General features: G+C 38.8%; 1 protein-coding gene across 1 annotated transcript; it reads right to left on the minus strand.

The window, feature by feature from the left end:
- Positions 1-2386: 2386 nt before the first annotated feature.
- Positions 2387-21655, minus strand: COQ2 (coenzyme Q2, polyprenyltransferase). Its single transcript, XM_072810313.1, has 7 exons — positions 21392-21655; positions 15964-16130; positions 9267-9388; positions 7921-8006; positions 6186-6319; positions 4937-5125; positions 2387-3056 (listed from the first exon to the last, which is right to left on the minus strand). Exons 1-7 carry the CDS (start codon positions 21636-21638, stop codon positions 2895-2897), a joined length of 1107 nt encoding a protein of 368 aa, XP_072666414.1. The 5' UTR covers positions 21639-21655; the 3' UTR covers positions 2387-2894.
- Between the last annotated feature and the right edge of the window lie 44 nt (positions 21656-21699).

Genomic DNA, 21699 nt, shown 5'->3' on the forward strand with positions numbered 1-21699 from the left:
CTGTGGAAGGCTTACAATCTGGAAGAGGCATAGAGTGATTTCGCAAAGAAGTCCTGGAAGAGGAGAGGCAGCACTTGAGATGGGTTATTTTCTGACTCTAGCCAGTTTCCCGTAGGTCCCACCTCACATCCACTCTTACCATAAACTTATACCAGGCAACTATTCAGTTCTTTCAAATGCTCTTTACAACCTCACAGTGAATCTGCAGCAGAAACTTGAATGAATCTCTCAAAACAAGATGTAATTTCACTGTTTGAACCTACAGTACTCTCCTGACCCCCTGACCCTAGATCACTGGATGGATGACAGCTGTACCTCTTTCTAACCCTGTGCCTTTAGAGGTTAATAATCTACTTCATCTCTCTCAATCTGCTCCTTAAATATTTATACTACTTTTTCAGCTTTTCTACCTGACAGAAGAAAGATGAAATGAAAAGGGACTGAAATAATTAAGTTTAAGCTGCTTTTTGAAGGCAAGACAACACATGAATTTTAACCTATATTCTCTCCTGTTCCCATTTATCATAAATGGCTGTAGTTTTGCTGATTCTAAGATTTCCCTCAAATTAACTTTCATCAGCCAACTTAGGAAAATAAAATTGAAATGCACTATTCTTACCTCTTCCAATTGGAATTAGTGCTAATGGGTTAAGATTTTAAGCATTTTAAAATACAGAGTGATCTGCAAATTATATAGCCAGGTTAGAACAGCTTATGTAAATTTTGGCAAATCATACAGCCAGTCCTCAACAGAATTATTGCCCTTTCAGACACTGGAACTTTTCCCTAAATGAAGAAAGGATTCCACTTTAAGGCTTCCTCTAGGGTACAGTGTAGGGGATGACACACCAGGCCTCTTGGTGCTAAACACAGATCCTCACTGGCCATGCTCCTCCACCATTTAACCTGGCCAGCGTTCTTCTAGAGCCCATGCCTGGGGAAAAGCATTTAGAGATCAACATTTTTTGCTATGAGAAATGGTATATTTTTAAGAGTCACAACCTTTTTATAAGTTCAATTTTTTCCATTTCTCACTTCTCTCATTATTGAAGACATCCCTCCATCTGTTTAAACTCTGTATTTTTGGGATCCCTGGGTGGCGCAGCGGTTTGGCGCCTGCCTTTGGCCCAGGGCGCGATCCTGGAGACCTGGGATCAAATCCCACGTTGGGCTCCCGGTGCATGGAGCCTGCTTCTCCCTCTGCCTGTGTCTCTGCCTCTCTCTCTCTCTCCCTGTGTGACTATCATAAATAAATAAAAATTAAAAAAAATAAATCAATAAACTGTATTTTTATTATTACTGAAATTTTTAGATAAATTATGTTTTTTCCTTATTTATTTAAATAAAAAATATTATTTATAAAAAGAAAAAAAAAACAGAAGTCAATGGGTTTTAAGTTTATCCTGATGCAATGTCAGAATGAGATAAAATAGAAGCCAGTCATATTTCCCTTAGAGTAGGGAACATTTCTATTCTCTCCTCCAACTCACTACTGCTATAGTAATTAGTTATGGCTGCTCCTACTGTTGTAAAGCTAAACATTCACTCTCAGTGATTCAGTATTTGCTGAATAAACAGTTCATTACATTTTCCTGTGCTTATTTATTAGGGCCTGGCACATGTATGTGCTCTGTCAGCTGCATTATCACCATCAACATTATCACCATTATGCAATTTAGTGTTTACTGCCACCCACAATCCACAAAGAACTGCCTCCCCTACCGCCCAGTATCCATGAGAACCACTTAAATCAAGTAAAATATATTTGAGGTTAATAGTGCTAAATTCTGAAGAGAAAAAAAAATAAAGTATAGGTAGCATTTATTACGAAATTTTACAGTGGTCAGGAAAAGCCTCTTTGAGAAGGTAACATTTAGGAGAAGACCTGCCATGAAGGACTGTCATAATTCAAGGACAGCATTCCAGGCAAGCAGAAGTGTACATGCAAAGGCCCTGGAGCAGAAGTTCACCAGCCCGCTGAGCAGCAGTGAGGAAGACAGTGGGCTAGAGATGGGTGTGGGAAAGTAGCTACAGATGCAGCCAGATCATGAAGGTCCTGGTAGGTGACAGGACTTTTAGTTTGTACTGAGGAACCTGGGAGATCCTAAGGGCAGAGGAATGAGAGAACCCCATATAGATTTTAAGAAAATCACTCTGGCTGCTGTGTTGAGAGTATTTTGAAGGCGGCAAGGGAAAAAATTATTAGGACACTTAACCAACATACCAGTATCCTGTAAGTCACAATCTGATAAGATTAAAAAAAGAAATCAACAGAAATTAAAAATAGTCCCTGGTGACTGCCTGCTTATTCTGGTCACCACTGCTGTACAGAGACCAGATGTACGAAGTAAATGTCAGGTCTGGTAACAACAGAAACACGTATGGATACAGTAGATAAAAATTTTTATTTACTTACTTAAATTATCCTAAAATATAAAACAGACAATGGTTTCCTCAATTACAGCTTCTGGCAGTAAGTAAAGGTTACAACAAAAACAATAAACCTCAACTTTCTATAGCAGCTTTAATTTTTCCCTAAAATTAAGGTCCGTTTTCCTACATTCATTCATTTGGATGAGATATAAATCAGGCATCTTTTAAAGTGCCCAAACTCATACCATTCCTGTAACTGCAGATGGGAATCACAATGAGCAGAAGAATGTATCAACTTAAATACTCAAGGTCACTCAAATCCTACAGGATGAGACAGGGGAAGGATTTTGCTAGATAACACTTAAACTAAATCCAGGCAAATATGGTCTACATCTGATTTCCTGGTTCTTAACTCTTTAACATATTGCAAGACTGCTTATTCAAATCTAATTATGTGGTAACAAGACCTGAGAGTGTTTTGCAAAAGTTTGTTTTAAAGGTTCCTAGATCAATGTCCTTTGCTAATTTTCTATTCTATCTATACTTTTATTTGCTTCATCTGTCTTCTTTTCCTTCCACAAATTCCCAAGGACAATCCCTAACAAAACCACTAGTCCCAATGTTCGATTGGAGGTAAATTTATCCCAACAATCCTCAGGTCGGTGGATGTCTAGAGTGTAAATCTGTAAGAGAGGATCACAATGCTACATTAGTACTTAGTATAAACTTTTTGGCATCACAAATAAACAGATTTGTACAGAGAAGACAACAGCACTTTGTTACAGGATTTTAAGGAATGGGAAGTCCTTTATGTACCCAAACTGTTTCCCAGTATAGAAAAGTCTACTGTATCTCTCATTGGTTATCATCCAAGCTGTGTGGTAAAACCTTCCACTTGAGGGGTTCATGAATGCTTAGAGAGGCAACCCATGCTATTTTTATTTCTAACTCTTTAGAAAGCTCTAAACCAGTTACAATGATCTAAAATCTGCCTACTCCTACCCTTCAGTTCTAGCTTTATTACTTGGAGTATGTTTCTCAACAGGTAGACAAGTCACATTTGGGAAAGGACAACTCTATTGTGTTGGGTTGTCTAGTGCATTGAAAGATAGTTAAGAAACCCAGCCCCACTAACTCAGGGGCTCTGGTGATCCCTCCTCCCTAGTTTATTTATGATAACCAAAAACACCCCAAGGATGTGTCAATCTCCTTCCTACTGCCACATAGAGGGGGATCTGGCAACCCAGATCTGCTGAGTCACCTAGAACAAACACATTCCTTTTCTCCACAGTAAATCTATCAAGGAAGTCCCATGTCCCTGTCTCAGTTACTCCTAGGCTTTAGCATTAGCATCCATCATTTCCCCAACTATTCTCTATTATACGGACTGTGGACTTAAAATCACCATGATTTCCTTTTTTTTTTCCAAAAATGAGAAGGCTATGTCCATCGTAAAATACTGCATCAAGGACTAGACAGAAGACCGCAAATGCCATTTAGAATTGTCAAGTGGGTTCCAAATCTTTCTTACAGTATTTGTAATTGTATTTGTAATTTCTGCCTTCCTCCACTTATATCCCGGTGCTTAATTAAATATGGCTACACATCCATTATCCTGAGCAGGCAATCAATTGATGGTGACAACCCCCAGAGAGCTGAGTTATGAGTAAAAAAGGGTGCTAAGAAATTCTGAGGAGGCACGTGGTGAAATCTAGAGGGTCCTGAAGAATCACCAATTCCTGTCTTAAAGCTTTCCTTATGAGGAAAACAATGAAGGTGATAAGGCATGGGGTTTACTTTATGGATACTGGATTTTAGTTTCCTTCATACTGTGATGCAAGTCTTGCTATATTGCTAAGTAATTTGCAATAATCTGTATAAAACAGATCATCTACATACAGACTAACATCTTTTTGGATCTGTTCAAAGAAAATAAGAGTAACATGACACAAAACTAAGGCCATTTACAAGCAATCTATTTCATTAAGGTTAGATTTAGTTCATTAATTTACCAAAGTCAATAATGTAGATTCACAATATAAGCTTTTGGGTGCTGGCTGAACATCTTGAAATGAGTTTCCCATGATTTAGGCAGAACTCTGACATGTTAGCACTTCATGTCTTCTCTGGCTTTGGTTGTTAATGCCAGTGGGACCCAAACTTAGGAATGATTAGTTTGCTAACCATCACATCCATCACTGAAACCCACATATTAAAAAGATGGTTATGTTGATCAGTTTGCTTTTGGAGCAAACTCAATCTACAACCTTTAAGACATTGCTGAAATGTTTCCAGACACGAATCAGAGGTACTTTAAGAAAAATCAGAGGGGAAAAAAAAAAAGTAAATCTAGGTTTAGTTTTAGATTATTTCTCTAAAATAATACAGCTAGCTTTTTTAAGCAACACGTCAGGAGAGGGGAGGGCATGGTTCAAGGTAGTATAAGCAAAGTAGTTGTTTTAGGAAGTACCCTGCTTGGTAAGCACAGAGGTTGTTTTGTTTAAATCATTTTTACAGTTTATACCACAGAAAAATGAGGGGAAAAGTAAGAAAAAGGTCAAACCTGGTGTGCCAGATGGGCTCCTACAGCAGCAAGAGCAGTGTAGTAGGGTGCAGTCTGACCACTATTCACTCCCACCAGGCTCAGCGCCCCCAGCATCGCCACACCAAAGCCACTGAGCCACTGCTTGGTGTTCTCCTGGAACCGCAGCGCCGTGGACTTAAGACCAATCAGAGCATCATCTCTTTTGTCCTAACAACAGAAAGTATTAAGAAACTGTCCGTTTTTTATTGACATGCTATAAAACTCACCATTTTGGTTGTATAATCATCACCACTATCTAATCCCAGAAGAAACTGTCTTTCAAAGGATAGAAGCTGTGAAAGCCGACAGTAACTTGGAAACATAGGCTGGCTGGTAATAAATGCACAGGCCGAATCGTAGTTAAGTGTCGCTGCTAAGATGATCTTCCAGCTTTATTTCCACCTGTCGTTGTATTATAACCCTATTAATGACTCTTAACTTCACACTGACCACATTCAAAATTAAAACTCAAGTCTAATTGTTCACATAGCTTCTCCTTACCTTAGAGCTCTCCAATCTCAAGAATTTCCTGTACATTTTAGTTTCAATCTTGCTAAAGTTACAGATGTAGAAAATGGTCAATTGCCACCTAACCATATCCATTCACATTTTATTTCTAGCTCAATGTACTCCTTGCCTCTCCCATCAAATCCTTTCTGTTTAAGTAGAGCTAGGTTTTGGTGATACATTCACATCTAGCTGACTGATCTCTTCCCCAGCAATTTAATTTCTAGGCATTTCCACATACTGTTCTAATTATGGCTAAGTGTTATCAGAGGCTGTACGCTGAACTCTGTACCCACCTGCAGGCAGATAATGACCTGACAGGCTATCTTCTGGGCACCAAATCCAAATAATGAATGTGGGGTTAATGTATGCTTTTCCTTTCACACTGTAAGTTCAGAGGAGAGTCTGCTTCTCTCCCTCTCCCTCTGCCATGCCCCCCCAAGCCCCCCTCCACCCCACTTATACTCTCTCTTTCAAATAAATAATCTTTAAAAAAAGAAAAACACGGTGCCTGGCATATAGTAAATACTGTTTAAGTACTTGTAAATAAAAGAATCGATCTCTGGTAAGCATACCACATGAAGCAAAAATATTTTGTTGGTGCCAAGGAAGCATGAATGATCTTCTTTTGAGAAAAAAATACTTCCCCTTTAATGTGGTTCGTAAAATTCTTAAATGGCAACAATAACTAAACCAAAGAAAAAAGATATCATCATTTTACCTGGTGGGCATAGATAGTATCATATATTAGAGTCCACATAATTCCAGAAAAATAAAGAGGCAGGCAAATAGATAGATCACAGGAGCCCTTGATAGCAGACCATCCAAGTAATGCTCCCCAATTAAAAGTCAACCCTACAAATGGTGAGAGACAGAGACAAAGGACAAGTCTTTTTTTTTTTTTTTAATTTTATTTATTTATTCATGACACACACACACACACACACACACACACACACACACACAGAGAATGAGAGAGAGAGGCAGAGGGAGAAGCAGGCTCCATGCAGGGAGCCCGACGTGGGACTCAATCCCAGGTCTCCAGGGCTGAAGGTGGCGCTAAACCGCTGAGCCACCCGGGCCCAAGAGAGGACAAGTCTAAGTGCACTTTAGACTCCCAAAGAGAAGAGGGGGCATCAGCACATAATAAGTGTCTCTATACATTAGCTTTGTGCACTGTTTCCTGAAATACTCTTAGCTCTCTGTGGTGGTGATTAGCTACGTAGCAAAAAAAAGGAAATAGGCTCAGAGAGGTTAATTGACAAAATAATCCAGGTAATAGAAAGAATAGTATCACCCTGATAAATAGGATGTTTCAGGAAAACAACATTTACCCTACCAAGTATGGTGGCTGGCACAGTCAATGAAAATAGAAGCTGGGGTTTCACCTTAGACCTACCTGAGCCAAAACCCCCTGTTCTTTCCTTTATGACTCTATTTCCCCCATAAGCTACAGAAACAAGAGCATAGGCAGGTACACTTATTTATTCTGTAAGTCCATCTTCTCTGAGGACTGTAAACAAACATCTACAAGCACACAGCTCCTAAATCTCTTTGTGCAATCTGATCACTTCCTTACACTTCAGACTAGAGACTGAACTGCCTGCTGGCATCTGTACCTGCAAGTCCATAGGTATCTCATACTCAGTGGGTCCCACATGTCTTTTCTCAGAAACCATTTTTCTTCTTTTATTCACTAAAATAATAGTTCAAACAACTAGAATAGTTCTAGGAATACTCTAGCTTATTCTAGGAGTAAATATTTTTGCAATAGATTCTGATTTACCTATCAACCTTTGCTTGCTCTGTCAACAGATATTTATTGAATACCTGTGATACAGCAAATGCTATGTTAGATGGTGGGCCATCTACATGTAAAGAAAGTTTTATCTGTTAGGCATTTACAATTTACAACTGAGGAGACAGAGGCGGCTTTCAGCATCTTCTGTTTTAGTGATTGCTGGTTGAAAATAGTAAGCACCATGCCAGAGTGCTGTGGGAGCCAGAGGCAAGACTGGCTAGCTTTCTCCTGGGAGATCTAAGGAAGGCTTAACAGTGATGGTCTGTCTAGGCTTGCACATACTAACCGTGGTTCTCTTGCCTTACTTTGTTTTCTACCCCAATACCCCAAGTCCTCAAGGCATCCAAATTAGTCACATAAAGAGAAGGGTAGGGTCAAATCAGTTAATTTTTTTCTTTGTGACATACTTAGATTTTAAAAGAGTATTTCAGAAAATAATGATGATAATCTTAATAAGTATGTAAAATTCCTTAGCCAATAAAAATGGCTAATTGCCTTCCCTTAAAATATGAAAATCTATTCTTGGTTTGGAAAATTTCATGACTGACTTGACATTTTATTTCTGCCACACTGTATACACACACACACACACACACACACCAAAGTATAAGTTTGAGGGTATTGAAGGAAATCCTTGTAATTATTTCAAGCTCACCTAGGGCTAATTGAGGCCAGTATGTAATTCTTTTCATTAGTGGGTAGGTGATGACAAGAAGCAGGGATGCTGCTCCCAGAGCTATACTGAAATCAAGAAAAAACATTACAGATTAATATCACCATCTCTTAGAAATTGCTAAATAAGACAACAGTAGTAATACTAACTGGAAAATGACTTGTTATATTTTTTATGTAAAATTATTTTCCTAGACTTTAATTAGGATAAAAGTAATTAGAAAATATTTTAAGTGTTACAAAACAACCAAACAAAATAATAATACATATAATGCTTTCATGTATTAGGCACTTTTCTAACTGCTTTACATATGTTAATCCATAATTTTTACCACAAACCTAAGAGGCAAACTGTTTTATTCTACTTGTTTTTTGCAGATGAGGAAACTAAAGCACAAAGAGATTAAGTAATTTGTTGACTGTCATAGAGCCAGTCAGTAGCAGGGCCAGATTCAAACTTAGGGCAAGATGGCTCCAGAGTCCAACTTACTACCCGTTCCATGCTACTGCTTCTCTAAGTGTTGTTTTCCAACATTAAGACAGTTAGTAAATGGAGATGTCCCAACAGAGTTAGAATCAAGATCCCCCCTCTCAATATGCACAATGGGTGTCACTTCTCTAGGAGAAGATAAAGCATCTATAAAAGGGTAATAGCATTCTAAGGTGTTTTTAGGTACTTCATAGCTCGCCTAACACGGTCCTTCCAGGAAAAACATTCCAAAAGCATTTTCACGTGATATTATCAGGGCAAAGTGTACAATTAAATCTAGTCTCTATAAAATGACAATTACATTTTTTGTCTCTTTTTTCTCATTTATATACTTTTGCCATCTGATGTGCAAAAGTTTAATTTTGTCTCTACTTAAGAGATCTAGGAATGAATCCTTCCACTTTTTCCCCCTCTGTCATCGATTATAAGCATGGCTCTGGGAAAGACCTGCTTAATCTTTTTGCAAAATGAGTATAATCCCTTCTCTCTACTTTAGAGATTGTGTCAGGATAAATAAAATTATACATAAGGGTATATACCAACATCCCTGTATACATCTGAAAAAGTTATGAAGGTGCCATGTGTTTCTTAGGTAACACATAATGGAAGTATAACAGTGGCTCAGAATAAATTAAATGCTGATCTTCTCATTCCTTTGGCTGAAAGTATTCTTGTTTTTACGACATGTGGTAATGTCTTTATCCTTGCTAACTTACTGATGCTCCATAGATAGCCAATAAACAACTTTGGATACAGATATTTTAATTTTATTTATTCTTACTTTCTCCATTTCAAAAGAGAGATTTTATATGTGATTCTGAAAAACACATTTACTATACCTGTAGTAATTCAGACACAAAAGAATGCCCAGTGCCAAGGTCAGCTGTCCCCCAAGGAAAATAAAGGACTGAAAAGTTGAAATGTCTCCAGCAGCTATTGGGCGATTTGCTGTTCTTATAACCTTAATATATAAAAACAGATACTTTAGCCTCATGTAATGGTTCAATCATAAATTTAAACATGTAATCAAGAGAATGGCCCATGGCAGGCACTGAGGAAAAAAATATGAATAAAAGGTAAAACCAACATTAGAAGCGCTGCCAAAAATAAAAGCTTCATATTTAAAACAGCTTTGAAAAAATAAAATAAAATAAAACAGCTTTGAAAAGCACTAAAAATTCCCACCACTCATTCCCCTCTCTTTTCATCTCCCATCTTCATCTCCAACCCCATAAAATGAAGCAACTTCCTTATCTGGCTATTTAGCTACCCAGCTTATTAGCATGTATATGTTTAATTTCCACAGAGAAAAAAGAGACAATAATTATGGTAATTCTCAGGAAAGAGGAAATTGCAGTGAATGTTTTGATTACAGGAATCACTGCAATCAGCAATCAAATGTAAATAAAGAAAGAAGACAGATTATCTGGGTTTGAAAGCAGGAGTTCTTTTGCCAGGCTATTTAAGGATGGGACTATAATCTAATATTAATCGCACCCAAATATAAAGGGCAGACTCAATGTAAGGATCTGAACAGACAGAGCTATTATGTGGACCAACAGGATATATTAGTTGTTCTTTTCCTGTCTAGAGATCATGAAATGTGATTATTCTAAACTGAAGCATAAAAAAAAAAGGGCATAACCAAAATTTTCAGCATTGTTAGAAGAACTCAAGACCTGGGACCCAAGAGGCCAGCATTTGAATCCAGTTCTATAACCTACTTATTGGCTGTGTGAATTTTGGCAAATTATTTAAGCCCTCTTGGGCTTACATTACTTACTTGTCAAAAGAAAAACAGAAAGAGAGGGAGAAGAAGAAGAGAAAGAAGTAATAAGAGCACTACCTCAGAGTAAATGTGGTGTCTAAAGCATGTAAGTATGCAGTAAATATCAGCATATGAATATAACATATTTCCATTTTGATTTATATCAAGGGTTAGCAAACTATGCCTATGGGCCAGATCCAGCCTACTGCCTATTTTTATATGGCCATGAGATAATAAGAATGGTTTTTCTTTTTTAGGCAGTTGAAAATCAGTTAAAAAAAAAGTAATATGACTTATGAAAATATTATGAAATATAAATTTCAGTGTCCACAAATAAAATTCTATTGAAACAAAGATATATCCATTTGTTAACATATTGTATATGGCTGCTTTCATGCTCCAACAGAATCAGGTAGTTGTAAAATGGTATGGCCCACAGAGCCTAAAATATTTACTAGGAGAAAATTTGCTGACTCATTTTATAGCATGCTTCACTGTGCAATAAAACAGTTTGTAAAAAACCATAATGACTCACCTTAGTTAGACTGCCAGACTTGGATCTTTTATCTTTGATTTAATCCCCAGTTTTAGTTGGCGATACATTTATATCTTGTATTTCTTTTAGGATATTATGGTTATTCCAACTAGTACGTGAGCGCTTACCATGTGTCATTATTCTAAGAGCTATGTATTTATCCCACCACTGAATCCTCATAACATTCCTGACTTTTAGCCACTCACAAGTTCTTGCCATTTGTTTTAGAAAACTGAAGCAGAGAAGTTCAGTAACTTTCCAAGGTCATGGATGGGAAGTAGCATAGTCTGTCTAGCTCACCTGACCATACTATTAACCACAGATTACACAGTCCTTTTATAACTACACAGGTAGTTATAATTACCTAGCTAAATTCAAAAGCTGAAAATAAACCAGCACTCCATCAAAAGACTAAAAATGATGGAATATGATGATCAAAACTTATTCTATGTGGTTTTTAATGAAACCATTTACTCATAGCTTATAAAACTGAATCACTGGGGCACCTGGGTGGCTCAGTCAATTAAGTATCTGACTTTGGCTCAGGTCATGATTTATTTATTTAAAAAAATAATAATAAAATAAATAAATAAATAAATAAATAAATAAATAAATAAATAAAATAGAACTAAATCACTAACACTTATACGCTGAGATTATTTCGATGTTTATGAACCTAATGTTTATCACATGGTTGGTAGATTATACAGAACATCAACAGAACACACTTAACTCATATACCCAAATAACAATCGATTTATCATTTAATATACTAGCAATTTACTTATTATCTAACATACTAAGCAAAACTCTGAGCCACAAATATATCCTTAATGATATATAGTCTTTAAGAAACTGTGAGGTAAGCATTACAACTTAGTCAAGCCTTTTAACTCATTCTTTAAAATGTAAAAAATCTGTTGTGTGTTTTTTTAACACTAATAATGAACTACCTAAGAGAGATTAAAACAATCTTATTTACAATTGCAGTAAAGAATAAAATACCTAGAGACAAATATAACCAAGGAGGTGAAACACCTGTATATTGAAAACTAGAAGACATTAATGAAATTAAAATCACAAATAAATGGATAGATATTTCTTGCTCATGCATTGGAAGAATTCATATTGCCAAAATGTTCATACTATTCAAAGCAATATACAGATTTAATGCAATCCATATCAAAATCCCAACGGCATTTTTCAAAGAAACAAAATGATCCTAAAATTTGTATGGAACCACTAAAGACCCCAAGTAGCCAAAGCAATCTTGAGAAAGAACAACGCTGGAGGCATCACACTTCTTGATTTCAAACTATACTACAAAGCTACAGTAATTAAAACAGCTTCATTTTGGCAGAAAAACAGACATATAGATCAGTGAAACAGAACCGAGAGCCCAGACATAAACCCACACATACATGGTCAACTGATTTATGACAAAGGAGCGAAGACTATACAATAGAGAAAGAAGAGTTTCTTGAATAAATGGTGTGGGGAAATACAGACAGCCATATGTAAAATCTGGACCCCTATCTTACAGTATACACAAAATTAACTCAAAAAGGTTTAAAGATTTGCACATAAGACTTGAAACTCCTAGAAGAAAACATAGCAGTAAGCTCCTAGACACAGGTCATGGTAATGATTTTTGGATCTGACACCAAAAATCAAAGCGACAAAAGCAAAAATAAAGTGGGATTACACAAACTAAAAAGCTTCTGCACAGCAATGGAAATCATCAACAAAATGAAAATCAACCTACTGAATGGGAGAAAGTATTTGCAAATCACATGTCTGGTAAGGAGTTTATATTCAAATATATGAAGAATTCATATAGCTAAAAACAAAACAAAACAAAACAAAAAACCACCACCCAAAAGTCCAAATAAAAAATAGGCAGAGGACACGAATAGACATTTTCCAAAGAAGACATATAGATGGCCAACAGATGTATGAAAAGATACTCAACATTACTAATCATCAGAGCAATGCAAACAAAACCAAAGTATCACCTCACACCTGTTATTTCTTGTCTTTTTTATAACAGCCAATCTAAGTGTTAGTGAGGATGTATAGAAAAGGGAACTCTTGTGCATTGTTGATGAATGTAAACTGTTGCAACCACTGTGGAAAACAGTATGGCAGTTCTCAGAAAATTAAAAATGGAACTACCATATGATCCAGAATTCCATGTGTCTAGGTATTTATCCAAGGAAAACAAATACATTAATTTGAAAAGATATATGTACCCCCATGTTCACTGCAGCATTCTTTAAAATAGCCAAGATATGGAAACAATCTAAGTATCCACTGATGGATGAATGGATAAAAAAACCTGTGGTACATACACATGCACACACATATACACAAAATGGAATACTATTCAGCCATTAAAAAAAATCTTGCCATTTTGAAACAACATGGATGGATCTCAAGGGCATTATGCTCAGTGAAATAAGTCAGACAGAAAGACAAATACTATATGATCTCTCTTACATATGGAGTCTAAAACAAAACAAAAACTCAAGCTTATAGAAAAAGAGATTAGGTTGGTGGTTGCCAGAGGCAGGAGTTGGGGGCGGGGGTGTGTGTGGAGATGGGAGATATGGGTAAATGAATTTTTTTTCCCATTTAAATAGACCAAAATATTTAAAAAGAAATTAGATTAAAAAAGAAATACATAGAACATTTTAAGTCCTATTAGCAAAACCTCCTTAATAGCTATAAAACACTGATTTAAGAGCTTTGTTGTATGTCTATATAGAACCTGGACTCTTCTAATCAGAGAAAAATGTCATAGGGGAGAGAAAAGATATCTAATCAGTAACCCTGTAACCTAAAGAGAAAAGAAAAATCACTTAAGGGGAAACGAAAATGGTCATATTTTGTTAATTAAAAGTTGGTTATTATTTTTTAATTATATTACCTATTAGTTTTTTAATTAACCTTTTCTCTTTTGAGATGATTATAGATTCATATGCAGCTTTTTTTCTTTTTAAGATTTTATTTTTGGGGGATCTCTGGGTGGCTCAGCGGTTTAGCTCCTGCCTTTGGCCCACGGCGTGATCCTGGAGTCCTTGGATCAAGTCCCATGTCGGGCTCCCTGCATGGAGCCTGCTTCTCCCTCTGCCTGTCTCTCTCTCTGGGACTCTCATGAATAAATAAATGGAATCTTTAAAAAAAAATAAAATAAAATCTTAAAAAAAAAGTTTTTTTTTTGTTTTTTTTTTTTTGAGAGAGAGAGCAAGAACATGGGGGAGCGGGAGAGGGAGAATCTGAGACAGATTCTGCACTGAGTACATAGCCTGATGTGGGGCTCCATCCCACAACTGGGAGATCATGGCCTGAGCCGAAACCAAGAGTTGGATGCTTAAATGACTGAACTGCCCAGGCACCCCAATGTGTGGTTTTTAAAAAACATCTCTGCGTTTTAAAAAATATAAAGATCCCACATGTCCTTTATCCAGTTTCTCTCAAAAGTAACATCTGGAAAACTTTATAAGTCAATAAAATATTACAACCAGGATTTTGATATTAGCTGCTCTAACCATGTTCAAGAATTATTTTGAAGTGATATATACCAGAAGCCTCAATCATCTGGTTATGCAGAATGAAAAACTGAGTGGGGTGTATGAACCCCAAATCAAAAAAGTATGCATCTCCTGACATGAATCAACTTACCCCAATTGGGTCAGCGGGGTCTAGAGAGGTGTTTAACATGCAGTTCCAGCCACCTGCCACTATCCTATCCTCTAGTCACACATAAACCACATTGCTGCAGTGGTTAAGTTTTATACTTAATCTCACAGCTATTCGAGACCTTCACTCTTCCTCCCACCCTTGTTTTTGCCATCTTACGCTAACACAGTTCAAAGGTCACCCCCCTGGAAAGTTCTCTCTGCTCCCTTTGGCTGAGGTAGGTGGTCGTCAGTAAGTTCCCTTGTGGACACCATTCTCACAACAGTGCTGCTGGAGTGTAACTATGAAACTATGAGGTCAGGAATACTGCCTTTCATTCATGCAATCCTAAAACCTGTCACTGTGTCTCACGTACAGCAAATACTCAATAAATATTCTTTTAGTTAAAAAATACATTGTGATATTGTTCTTACAAACTAAAAATCATTGCAGGTATATCTTGCTAAAAGAAAATTCAGACCAGTAGTATGAAAGGCAAACTAGGGATGACTATTCACCTTATTATTATTTTTTAAGATTTTATTTATTTATTCATGAGAGACACACACACACAGAGGCAGAGACACAGGCAGAGGGAGAAGCAGGCTCCACACAGGGAGCCCCTCGTGGGACTTGATCCCGGGTCTCCAGGATCAAGCCCTGGGCCGAAGGCAGCACTAAACCACTGAGCCACGGGGCTGTCCCAACTATTCACCTTATATAAATGTATACAAAATCATTCATTTTATATTAATTTGTCATGGGTTTCTTTTAAGTTGAAAGTTTACTTGATTACTTACTCAAGCATTTAATGAATGATCTTGTACTTGTAATGGCACAGTCACTAGGATAAAAGGCAAACAAGATGGACGCTTCCCCTGAGAAAATAACTGTCTGTTGAGGAAGAAATAATTATACACAAACATTTGAACATGCAGAGAAAATAATCCAGAGAAATATAATGCATCAAACTGTTAAGTGAAGTTTCTCTAGGGGTCTGGGAGAGGAGATAAGAAAGACTTGCATTTTCTATACTTCCTACTTCTGTACTGCCCGAATTTTTCAGATTAAACATGTACTATTTTTCTAAGGAGAAAAAAAAAGAATAAAATTACATTTTTGTAAGGAGATAATCATAGCAAATGCTAATAGGGGCTTCCTTGGCTTATTTAAATTAAGATTTGAATTATAGAAGAATAGTTACAACTCCACTATATATCTCAAAGGAAAGAATGACAGTTCTTTGGGAGACACAAAAGTTTAGGATGAACTTTTCACTTTGCTCCTAACATCCTTACCTTAGCCTTCTAAATTCTAATTCATTTTGTAAAAATGAAGTACACTCCCTGCCTGCATGGCCGCTCTTGTTGAGAAAGTACACTGCACTTTGCAGTATCAACTATTCTACTGAAAAACGGCACTTTTTACGATGCTGGATTTCAGGGAGTACAGTAAAAGATCCTTTGCCTTCTGTGGATTTCAGAAGTGATGCCACCATGTCACTCTGCAAAATTGAGAGGAGCCTCCCTATTCCTTTCCCAGAAGAAACTACCTTTTTATCATAGTCCCGGTCCCACATGTCATTAATAGTACAGCCTGCTCCACGCATCAGAACAGCTCCAGTGCCAAAGAGGGATAACATGTACCAATCTGGAAAACAACCTGGTTCAGCTGCTAACCCAATGCTCCAAGTACATGGCAGATACAGCAGCCAGGTTCCTAAGCAAAAATAAAAAGACAAAAAAGGTACACATTCAAGTTAGTTAACTGTCTTCATTTGTTCAAACACTACATCCCAAAAAAGTAAAGAACACAAAATCAAAAGCACAGGACAAAACTGGGAAAATAAATCAACAACTTATATCACAAAGGACTCTGGCCCAATATGTAGGGTTCCTAGACACTGAAAAGAAATCAATAGTCCATGGAAAAACAGACTAAAAAAATAACGGAAGTTCACAGAAAAAGAAATACAAATGACTTATTTATATGAAAGATCAACTTTAAGAAATACACATCAAAATTACATTGAGATAACATTTTTCACACATCAGATGAGCAAAACCCAGTCAGATAACACACACTGGGGAGTCAGATACTCATGCTTTTCTCATGAGGTTACAAAGCAGTCCAGCCAAACTATTTTTACCGTGCTTGTGTACTACCTCCCACCACCAGATACATACATTTGAATGTCAGTATGTTCACAGGCCATGTCAGGGAGGAGACAGTAGAAACTGATAATGATATCTGCCTCTGCGGAGGGGAACTGGGTGGCTGGGAGACAGGGGAGGAAGACTTAGTTTTCATTCTATACCTTTGCACTTTCTGAATTTTGCATCATATGCAATGTATTACCTACCTGCTAAAAAAAGGTTAGCAGAACTTTTTTTACTGTTGTTAGTACAATAAAATAAAATGGTCTTGCAGGAAAGAGGTAATTAACCTACTGGTTTTTAAATATTTTACAACTACATGCACAAATGGGATTAGTTCTTGGTACTTAGTCCATAAACCAGATGAAATTAAGCTGAAGCCAAAAAGATTGTGCAGAAAGGAGACTTTACATGTAAACTCTAATATTCTACTTTCAAAGAAAGTCTTTCAACAAATGTTTGGATATGGTGCCTACTAAGATAAATTCTGAGCTTTACTGCCCAATTTTGCCACATAAGAGAAAAAGGAGATGTGGCTAAATAAAAATGAGATCCTATACAAAAATGGCCAAATGACAAAGTACCTATAATCATATTTAAACTTCATAAGCTTAAGCTTTATTCATTTATAGGTATTTATAAAGCACGTACAAGAACTGAGAATACAGGCAGCCTGGGTGGCTCAGCGGTTTAGCGCCGCCTTCGGCCCAGGGCCTGATCCTGGAGACCTGGGATCGAGTCCCATGTTGGGCTCCCTGCATGGAGCCTGCTTCTCCCTCTGCCAGTGTCTCTGCCTCTCTCTCTCTCTCTGGTCTCTCATGAATAAATAAAATCTTTAAAAAAAAAAAAAAAAAAAAAAAGAACTGAGAATACAACAGTGACTAAGGCAGAGAGGCTTTCTGCCTTCACACAGCTTATAAATGAAAAGAAAGAAACACAGTTAAACAATAACAATAAAATGGATCAGTTCAAAAATAGGGCAAATACAGGGTCCTACAAAAAGGCACAAAACAGTGCCACCCAAGTTACTGGGGGAGGGATTAGGGAGGACAAAGCAGAAAAGGCAAGCAGAGACTGAAAACAAGCAAGGGCCAGTTCAGACTCAAATTCAGGTTCAGGTTCTCCTAGACAGACACATATAAAACAAAAGCAACAACAGCTAACATGTCAGTAAATGTTACTGTTCTAAATGCTTTATACACACAAACTCATTTAGTCCTCCACCACACCCTTACAAAGTAGGCACTACTATTGTTCCTATTTTACAGATGAGGAAACAAATGCACAGAGAGGTTAAGTGTTTAACTACTTCCTTTTTCCTGGATCTCCCAGTATAGCTCGGAGGGACAGAGTGACCCTGCCCTGATAGATACAAAAGAACACCACTTCAAAGGCATTATTTTCCTAGTGCAGCTAGAACTGAAGGGTCTATTTAAAAAAGAATTCTGTAGAGAAATTCTGTTGTAATCACCTACAGCATTTTTGTGTCAGCAACAAAATTTCCTTCACTATCAGTCTGCATTAAAGGTACTATATTCATTTACCTATAGGAAGCTGTAGGGCACTCCTATGGATGAGGGAGTCAGACATTGATGTTTGACTCCCTCAAATGGTTTGATGTCTGCCACTATAAATGGAATGATGCCAGACACTAAAGTATATTAATTGGTTCATCTTTTTTTTTTTTTTAAGATTTTTAAAAACTTATTTGACAGAGAGAGAGAGAGCGTGAAAGCACACAAGCAGGGGCGCAGTAGACAGAGGGAGAAGCAGGCTCCCTGCTGAGCAGAGAGCCCAATGCGAGGCTTGGTCCCAGGATCATGACCTGAGCTAAAGGCAGATGCTTAACCTATCGAGCCATCCAGGTGCCTCCAGGTGCCCTGACACTGAAGTATATTAAACTTTAAGGTTCAGTCTTCCTCATCTGTAAATGAGGGGAAAGACTATCTATCTCTCAGAACTGTTAATGAGAAAATGATACTGGTAATGATGAACATAAAAACAGAGCAAGTATGTAACTGTTGCTATGTGCCAGGTGCTATCAAGATATATGTTTGATTCTCAGGACAAACCTATGAGATGGGCACTGTTTTTATGATACCCATGAAACAAATACAAAAATTGAAGCACAGAGGAAGTAATTTGCCCAAGGTCACAAAGGGCAAAAAGTGGCAGAGTTGAAATGTAAACTCAGGTGGTCTGGCTCTCCCTAAGGGCAATGTTATCAGTCATTCTACCCAAATCTCCACATACACTGAAGTCCTTACTGGCCCTCTGCACTCCTGATTCTCAGCAATGGTTCTTGCCTCTCTTCCCTGTGGTACTTTGATTATTCTCTCTTCCATGAAGAGGGATGCAGAGGAGATGAGGATGCAAACAGGTTTCAGAAAGAAATGTCTACTGTTGAAAAAGGAAAATGAGCAAGTCCTGAGATGTGGTGGGCAGACCAAAAAGCCTATGAAAACTGAACCTAAGGTTCTTGACTAATTACATATTATCTTCAAAACAACACAATCACCCATGAATGCAGGGAAACAAAAATTATACCACCAATTTAGTGTCAAGAGTGCCACCTGCTGAAACTTTGTGAAATACCACAGTTTGTGACACATTTGAAAGAAGTTGTAATCCATTCTGAAAAACAATGAATTCCACTTTGGTTTATAAAAACAAGATCTAACTTCAACAAAGTAAAACAATGAACATAAAATTGCCCCACGAAAGAATAATTTAAATAAAGAAATATCAAACCTGTAATTCTACTGTCAATTTATTGGCCTTGCATATAGTAGGGGCTCAAAAAAATGTTTGTTGAATGAACAGTAACATAGAACCATTAGTAAATGGTCTTAAAAAACAAACAAACAAACAAACAAAAAAAAACCTGCAATCATCTAGTACTAATGCCTAACATTTCTTGGGCGCTTATTATATCAGGCACTGTTCTAAGGACTTGAAACACATACACACATAAATGATTCTCATGACAATCTTATAAAATCAGTACTGTTAGTATCTTCATTTTATAGATGAGAAATGAAGAGGTCTGGTTTCAGAGTTTTACTCATTACCCTTAGTAGCCAGCCTCTTACTGATGTAAAAGTCAGAGGTTTACGGAAATGGGAATAACGGCAGCTGTTGATCTGTCCTGATGTCTGTAGGCCTACACTGCAGCTCCATGACACAGACACCAAAACAGAATTATAATTATGCTTCAGATTAGAACTGGGCTTGGAAATTAATGACTATCAACTCTTATCTGGCCCAAAATGCAAGGGGTTGTGATGGCAAGACTGTGTTTATCATTTAATTTGCTTTTATACTTTAATAGCTAATTGGGGTTTTTTTTGTTTTTGTTTTTTTTTTAGATTTTACCTATTTATTCATGAGAATAAATTTTAGATTTGACCTATTTATTCATGAGAGAGAGAGAGAGAAAGAGGCAGAGACACTGGCAGAGGGAGAAGCAGGCTCCATGCAGGGAGCCGGACGTGGGACTCCAGGATCACGCCCTGGGCCAAAGGCTGGCACCAAACCACTGAGCCACCATGTGTCCCAATAGCTAATTGTTCTAACACTAACACTAACAGTGCTCTGATCCCAAATAAGTAGTGCATAGACCTAGAATACCATAAGCAAGATCTAATTTGAGGTCTTGGCTGGGCAGACGTGGAGTGAATATATCTAGGCACCTGGATGCATTTCCACGCACTACCATGGCAAATGCCATCACCTAGATTACCTGCAGTTCAGTCTCGGCCCCTCCATTCCCACTGTCCCTCCTTTTTCCATCCAGCTCTTATCCAGCCTTGCCTCTCAGTATTTTCTACACCCAGATCAACTCATATCCTTGATGTTTCAACTCTCAACCTTTGAGTCTGCAAAAACATCTCTCCCACCCACCAAGATTTCTTCTCCCTTCTGCAAAATCTACCTGTCCTTTGAGATTCAATTTGCTCCTGACACTTTCTAGCAATGTCGATCCACAGTAACCACTCTTGAGTGTACCACTTGCCATCTGTACCACTAACATTTGACCTCCTACTTTCCCAGCTCACCCAATCATATTTGTCTTTTTCAACTAGAAAGCAGGGCGTTTCCATAGGCCTTTCTGTCCCCGAGACTAGGCAGTATGGCAGGAATTCGTCGGATACTACTGGCAGGCTCTATACGAGGCACTAGCTAGAAATGCCCCAGGTGTGGGGCGCTTGGATTGTGTTGGAGCGGTCCATCAAGCCCTCAGTGTGCAAGGTTGATCAGTGGGGAGTGCTACGACGAAAACTGGAAGGTAGAGGTACAGAGGGTGAGGTGGTAGGTATTATTTAAATAGGAAGGTCACGGAAGTCTTCGGGGACGACTGTGAGCTGACAGGCAGCGGGCGAGCGCTAGCTGCTGCGTTCAGTGGAATTACACCTTGGCGTCACGGTTGGGGTCGGGCAAAGCAGCATCAAAACTAGGTTCCTCGGCATCATCACGGTGTCTGTTCTCTGCCTTGGGAGCCTCACGAAATTACGGCAGGGAGCAGACAACAATGAACGTGGAAGTGCTTCAATACTGTAAATCTGTGCAAATAAAGGGGCGCGGAGTTTCCGCTCAAGGCCTGTTTCAACAAGGGCCGTGGAATGAGCCAACTTCTCGCCCGCCCGGAGCACTGAGGACGCAGGGGGACGTGCGAACAGGAGCGCCGCTTCGGAGCCCAACGGTCCGGGGGTCCCGGGAGTACCGGGCGCCTCGGTTTCCACAACGCCCGCAGGCCGCCCCCCCGCCCCCGCCCCCGCCCCGGGCCCGCGGCGCCGCGCTTCGGCCCCGCCGCCCCGCACTCACCGATCGGCTTGTCCAACCGCATGAGGCGCAGGTAGGGCTGCAGGGGGCGGGGCGCCGAGTTCACCACCGCAGCGGCCGATAGGCCGAGCCGACGCCTGCGCGGTTCCGGCCCGACCGAAGGCCGCCGGTGCCCAACGCCGAGCGAGCCAGCCGCGCGCGCCTGGGCCAGGGCGCCGAACCCCCGCAGCCACGGCCGCGCCAGGACCCGCAGCCCCCCCGCGAGGGCCGCGCAGCGAGCGGCCAGCATGGCGCCCGGGAGGGCGTGGCCCCGCCCCGGCCTGAGGTCATTCCCCGGCGACGGGTCGCGG

This window comes from Canis lupus, chromosome 33, assembly GCF_048164855.1.
Source record: "Canis lupus baileyi chromosome 33, mCanLup2.hap1, whole genome shotgun sequence".
Classification (NCBI taxonomy): Eukaryota; Metazoa; Chordata; class Mammalia; order Carnivora; family Canidae; genus Canis; species Canis lupus.

What these genes read in the sequence shown, in the direction of transcription:
- COQ2 (XM_072810313.1), bottom strand. Translation starts at nt 21,638, where the DNA reads ATGCTGGCCGCTCGCTGCGCGGCCCTCGCGGGGGGGCTGCGGGTCCTG. An exon ending in GCGGTTGGACAAGCCGATCG is followed by an intron (nt 16,131 to 21,391) that starts GTGAGTGCGGGG and finishes ATTTTTGCTTAG; the next exon opens with GAACCTGGCTGCTGTATCTG. An exon ending in TTGTGTCTGAATTACTACAG is followed by an intron (nt 8,007 to 9,266) that starts GTATAGTAAATG and finishes TCTTGATTTCAG; the next exon opens with TATAGCTCTGGGAGCAGCAT.